At 40.7% G+C, this 6,599-nt stretch overlaps 1 protein-coding gene across 1 annotated transcript; it reads right to left on the bottom strand.

The window, feature by feature from the left end:
* Positions 1-3,454, bottom strand: tmem230b (transmembrane protein 230b). Its single transcript, XM_026188730.1, has 3 exons — positions 3,132-3,454; positions 1,057-1,179; positions 1-959 (listed from the first exon to the last, which is right to left on the bottom strand). The coding sequence occupies exons 1-3, from the start codon at positions 3,225-3,227 to the stop codon at positions 819-821; spliced, it is 360 nt and encodes a 119-aa protein (XP_026044515.1). The 5' UTR covers positions 3,228-3,454; the 3' UTR covers positions 1-818.
* Between the last annotated feature and the right edge of the window lie 3,145 nt (positions 3,455-6,599).

Raw genomic sequence — 6,599 nt, 5'->3', positions numbered from 1 at the left:
GGGGGGAGGGGGGGGGTGGAGGAATCGAGGTGGCAGTCTTGGCTTTCACCAGCACACTTTCAAATTATGCTGAGTGATGAGTTGATGGCGCAGATTAGAGGGGCAAATGTCAGCAGAATGTCAGGCCTTAATTGCTTGTGTACTGTTTGACAGTGTTTACTCTCACAGGCCAGGTGCACCATATGGAGATCGAAGGATTGGAATTAATCACACAAAATCCTCGGGGAAAGAACAACTCAGAGCAGTGAGGAAGCATTAACTAGGGCGAGGCAATCTTCACTACACGGGATGTGAAGACACAACGCTAGCCTTTTATTAAATATCATTATTATGCCACAGAGGTGATATTGTGTATATAATAGGTATACCAGGTATTTGTTATGTTGGTTGCAGCTACTTTAGTTTTAAATTATTTATTCTCTCTGCCACTGAACTGATGGATCTACCTAAAGAATACACAAAATAAAAACTGGTTGTAGTGAAGCAGTTAAAAGACTCACTATATGTGGCCACATTGGTTGTACTACATAAGGTAAAATATTCTATAAACAAACTGAAATGGTTTTATATAAATCAAAAGAAATAATACAAATCTTTTTTATTCATTTATCAAGCTATAAAACAAATACAAAGATTAAAAAAAACAGTTGCTATTAGCAACCTGGCATTAAGAACCTAGGTAGAAAAATCTATAGGAACAATATTGTAATTTAAAAACAATTATGAAAAACAAAAAAAGGGATCTCATTTTCTTTAAATATATCACGACCTTAAATTCACTACATGTAAGCACAGCAGGACTGGGGCTTTAGCAATGGTCAGTCATCAAAGTCTGGGATGTCATCATAAGAGTACCCCGGGTAGCCCTTTGATGCATAGTAAGCTATCCGTAGGTGGTAAAATCCAGGCAGGAAGACAAGGATCCCGATGATGAGGACAGGCACGGTCCGGTCTGTGTGCTAAAAGAAAGAAAACATTTATTCTCTTAACATGATGACATTGTATGGCCAGTAAAAGGATGTAACAAGAAAAAGTGTGACCTAGAAAATTACTTACAGTGACGCCAAAGTAGCCAGCCAAGAGAAGAGCACCGATGATGATCAACAGCGAGCCGATTAGGAAAAGGATCGTGGCTAGTGCGATGGCTTTATATGGGACCTTGGGTGGGCTCTTCTTGAACTGTAGAGGGGAAATATTTCATTTCAAACACATTTCTGTGAAACACAAGGTTTCTTGGAAGTGTCCGTTTTTCCTCTTCTGTGTCAAAATCATCAGACTAGAGAGATGTTTTCCATCGAATCAGCTTTAAATAAATTGCCCTATTCTCATAAAAACATGGATGTATAGTACTGTGCAAACATCTCAAGCTAACCCTAATTTTTCTTTTAGTATTTTGCTAGGAAAATGGCAAATAGGTGCAGCAATTTATTGACAGATTCAAAAACACATGGAAATACAGTATATCCCACACTGCTTCAATAATGTTTATTTTCCTTCTCTGAGGAGGCCAATCCATGACTGACAGTGTTCTATTGTGTGTGTTTTTATCCAGGTATGCTTTGACTGCACTGGCAGTGTGTTTGGGATCTCTGCCCGACTGAAAAATGAAGCTGTTGCCAACGATTTCCAGAAGGTAGGGCTGTACCATATCGTGTTGTCTTCAATAATACGTCTATAATTTTTTACATGATATAAAAATGTCAAAATGCAATATCACTAGTGTAGCAAAAGCATGCATTTACATTACAGTAAATGTTCTTGCAATATTGTGCTGGTAATTTTGAAGCTGTCACCTACCCCTACTAGAGGGCATCGCACAGTGGATCAAAATCTGATCATACTTTTCTGTGTTCATGATTTAATTGTGACAAGATTCCAAACACCATTGGCTGAAATGCAGGCCCTAAAAAACTATTTAGTGTCTGTCAAACTGTGTTATCTTTGGCATTTTCACAGATCCAACTAAAGACACATAAAGTTAGGTGCTTTTTGTGACAGCCTGCTCATAACAAAGTACCCAAATACAAGATTTAAAATATGCTAAGTTGCCTGTTATGTGTAGACACAACACTGAGTTAGGTGCCATTTTTAATGCTTCCTTTATTCACAGCTGAAAGTAGCTGAAAAAACAAAAAGACATTTCTCACAAAATGTTCCGGTACAAGGACTGGACCTTAAATGAGTAAAAACGCAGCCAGTTTCCAAAGAATGGTTTTGAAAGACCTTCAGAAAGCCTGGAGAACTACTGTTTGATTCAACTCAACTTTCTGAGAGTGAAATTCTTATAGTGTCAAATTAAAGCAACAGACGCCTCAAGGGGCTTTATATTTTAAGGTAAAGACCCTAGAATAATACAGAGAATACCCCAACAATTAAACGACCCCCTATGAGCAAGCACTTGGCAAAAATGGGAAGGAAAATCTCCCTATTAACAGGAAGAAACGTTGAAAGAATCAGGGTCAGGGAGGGGTAGCCATCTCCTATGACTGGTTGGGATTGAGGGGAGGAAGCCAGGACAAAAGATACAATAAACTGTGGAAGAGATCCGGACATTAATAATAATTCACGATTGAATAGAGTGGTGTACTAAACACATACTGAGTGAAAAGAGGGGGTCGTAACACAGGTGAGAGAACAAGAAATACTTCCAAACTGGGAGCTTGTTCCATAGAAGAGGGGCCTGAAACTGCAAGGCTCTGCCTCCCATTCTACTTTTAAACAGCAAAAGCAAATAAGCCCGCAGTCTTTTTGTTTCAGTCTATGTATTGCTTAGGACCACTTAAAAAAATGCCAAGTCTGACTCCTTCAAAGTAGGGTGGCTCAAGACATTTGCACAGTCCTTTAAAAGTGTTGGTTATGCAGTACTTCTTGTGAACATTCACCAAACTTTGATGAGAACATCAAGAGGTTATAAGAATTAATATCACAGGACCCCCCCCCCCCCCCCCCCCCCAACAACCCCAATGACGTCAACAGGGCTACCTTAGCTCGGAAATGACAGCGGCCATCTATTGCTGCAGTACCCCTTTATATTCATACTGTAGTGGTCGAAACCAGTGCACCAACTTTAGTCTATTATCTAAAAATAAAAGCAATGGTAACGTATCCTAGCGTTACACCTTCTGTTTTACCTGTAAATCAATGTAGCCGTCGTCGTCAGTGGCTAACCTGGAATACCTAACTTTGCTGTTAGGGATCCCGTTGGACACAACATTACGAGCGGGCATCTTCTTCAGCGGTTTGCTTTCAGATGAAGCAGAAAAGCAGAAAAGGCCCAACTACTCGACAGGCATCACTCTTAAACCGCAACTGCCAAAATAAAACAATACCGCACTTGGCTTATTCTAGGGCCGCTCCGACGACGTTTTATAAAGAGTTTACAGCGTAGAAGCCTCTGTTTGGGAATATGGTGTTGGACCTTCCGTGTTTTCAGTACGTATACACTCTGCGCCTGCGCAATCTGAAGCGTCATTATTAACTTCCAGAAACTTCGATTTAACGCGTAATTTTAACTTAAACGTTGCATGTGCTGTGCGAGATGAAAAAATAACGTTAAGCTAAATCACAAAAAAGAAAAGTTTTCAGATGTGCTTTAGCGCAATTAACTGTTTTACAATAAAAAGGAAGATTTGCACCACGCCATGTCTGCCACCAGAGGGCGCTGTTGAGTCTTATTAAAATGACCGGGTCACTGCGAGTCACAGACATGACCCTGCGGTGTCGAGATTCATCTCTTTGTGCGGATGTTCATTTCCTGGGATGTTCTGTTCTGTCTTTGTAATCACACTGTGCTTACAGAAGATAACGTTTCTGGCGAGACTGCAGATTTTGATACCATTTCACGTAACAGAAGAAGCTAAGACTAACCCACTCCCTCTGAAGGCCGTTTTAATCACTGAAATACAATCTCCTGTATTTATTTTCATAAATGTACATTAAAACAGGAAATAAATTGACAGTTACATGATGTCTAAAAACAATTAACCAGATCAACAGCTTCTCTTCAAAAAGGACACATTAACGAGTCTCTTAATCCTGAAGTGATAATTGGCACATTTTTGTCTGCTTCAGATGTGGATGAACTCCAGGTGTTTGTATACAAAGTCACCTCTGCCAGTTTATTGCCACCTCCCTGGTTACGCACATCAATAATCCAGTCTGTGAGTGACTGACCATGTAATAAGCAAAAACCCTCAATCCATCTGAAATGACTAATTAAAGCTTCTGTGGTTGTGTACTGTATTTTTATTTTAATTTGTGTTTTTCATACTAGCTCCTTGTATGAGACGGAAGTGCCATGCAGATTTAGGCGGAACTGAGATGCTACCTGACTCATCGGAGGTCTTGCTAGAGTCATGGGCTCTACAGTCAGTTATTAAATGTCTGCAGGATGACAAATAAATAAATAAATAAATAAAGCTCTTTTATCATGAGCAGTAAATCAAATGCATATTCTTATCGCTCGCAGCATCAGTAATACTCTTTAAAGTAAGCCTACACTTTGGCAGAGGATGAGTTTCTGGTGATCATTAGTATGCTGAGTGACCTTGACTGTCTCATCGTTAAGGCCATAATGTTGATCTCTGGGGGTGATTGAAGCCCTAAAATCATTTGGATTTTTTCCTTTTCTTTCCATTGCACACAACACAAATTCTTCTACATCACAGAGCACAGTGCGTTCTCTTGTCTTAAGTTTGTCATTGATATTTACAGATTTCTCAGAGTTTCAGCGAGAAATGATCTTTTCAAATCCACCCCGCCTGCATTTCATCTTCGTTTTAGTGGGATTTAGCAAAATGTATTCTGTCCTCTGGAAACCACTTTAAAATTGCATTACTATTCCAAATTGCAGTGGGCGAATGCAGAGTCATATAAGCGGCCTTTGGAAATAACAGATTGTGCAGACGTTCTTTACTATACCTGTTACTGAGGGCAAACTTTGCCCTTTGCTTTATCACTCATTCCAGTTTCCTAACTCATACCTCACTGGGCTCTGTGATTGCATGTTGACTCTGCTCATCAGCTGACGCCACGGCTGCGTCACTGGATTGTCTTCCTTTGTGTGCCAAATAACGCCGCTCTTATCTGTTCGGTCTCCTTATTTGGAGGTTCAATAGCTACAATCAAGGTCACTGCACAAGCCGCTTAGCCTCCCCCTCAGTGTGAATTTAGAAACACGGCATTCAATTTATCTGCTCTGCAGCCTTGAGACAATCTACAAGACCAGATAAATCTGCAGTTATTTTACATTCATAAATTCAAAATAAATGGGCTCCAAATGGTACCACTGATGGAATAATCTATCTGTAAGTAACTCTGCTGCCCCTAACATTTGTGTTCAGACATTACTTCATCTATTGTCTTTTTTTTTCATCTCATGGGGGTTTAGAATTTCAATAGGATCTTCTTGTAAACTATTGGTGGCTGTGGCTACAATGTAGCTTGCCATCACCAGTGTGTGAATGTGTGCGTGAATGGGTGGATGACTGGATATGTAAAGCGCTTTGGGGTCCTTAGGGACTAGTAAAGCGCTATATAAATACAGGCCATTTACCATTTACCAAAGTGTTTGAGACCATAAATAAGAATTCTGGTCTAATGACACGTGGAGTTGTAATTAATTAATCAGATGACTGGGTAAGCTGTCACCAGTCAAAGACGGGAAGAGAGTGCGTTGTCATGTTAGATAATCCCTGCCACTACACCATGATGCCTGCACAGAAGCACATCAGAACAGCTGAGCACACTGAGCCCCCAAGGTGTGTGTGTGTGTGTGTGTGTGTGTGTGTGTGTGTGTGTGTGTGTGTGTGTGTGTGTGTGTGTGTGTGTGTGTGTGTGTGTGTGTGTGTGTGTGTGAAGACGGCCACAGCCAACTCTCTTATAACCCCCCGAGTACGACTCTGAACAGTATAAGAGAACAGCATTTAGGCCATAATTAGAGTCCTGTTCATAGTGGAGTTCTGTCTGCTGAGATAATTAGGTCTGTCTTCATTACAGCAATTGCAGATAGAACCACGAATGGAGCCCAATAAAAGCCTCGACCATTATACCACTTGAGCATCATGCAATCTGCCTGTGGCTTTGCCTTATTACTTTTAAACCCACCGGGTTTCAGAAATGATCAAATGCGCCATGTAGGTGGTGCACAGGTGCTGCTGAGCAACAAGCTTTTCAAAATTTAAAATAAGTTCTGCGACATGTAATATACTTTCTATGTTTTTGATCTGTGGGTTTGTTCTTTTGTGTGAGAGTGAGTGTGTGTGTGTGTGTGCGTGTGTGTGTGTGTGTGCCTGCTCAAATATTGAACATTGGATGAAAAGAAATATGTATCACATTAAAGTACGGCTAAAGGATGATACTGTCTGGGCCGTTTTTGGTCCAGGCTGAAATATTTGAGCAAATAGGAGCTGGATTACCATAGAAACATTCATTGCCCCCCACCCCCCCCCCCATCTCTTTAATCCAGCTGTTTTTGCCCTGATTCTCCTTTTTTCCCTCCACCAGGTTGCAGTTTTCACTTATCTGGAGGAATCTCTCGAGAAGAGGAACGCCTCTTGTGAGCCCTTGACTTTTCCTTCAGTGCCACCACGACGTTACTG

Source organism: Astatotilapia calliptera, chromosome 12 (genome assembly GCF_900246225.1).
Source record: "Astatotilapia calliptera chromosome 12, fAstCal1.2, whole genome shotgun sequence".
In the NCBI taxonomy this organism is placed as follows: Eukaryota; Metazoa; Chordata; class Actinopteri; order Cichliformes; family Cichlidae; genus Astatotilapia; species Astatotilapia calliptera.
The sequence above is the reverse complement of the archived record's forward strand: the minus strand, read 5'-3'. Positions and strand labels throughout refer to the sequence as shown.

Coding starts and splice junctions, on each gene's coding strand:
- tmem230b (XM_026188730.1), bottom strand. CDS start 3,227: ATGCCCGCTCGTAATGTTGTGTCCAACGGGATCCCTAACAGCAAAGTT. Junction 1,180..3,131: donor ACGGCTACATTGATTTACAG/GTAAAACAGAAG, acceptor TCCCCTCTACAG/TTCAAGAAGAGCCCACCCAA. Junction 960..1,056: donor CTGGCTACTTTGGCGTCACT/GTAAGTAATTTT, acceptor TCTTTCTTTTAG/CACACAGACCGGACCGTGCC.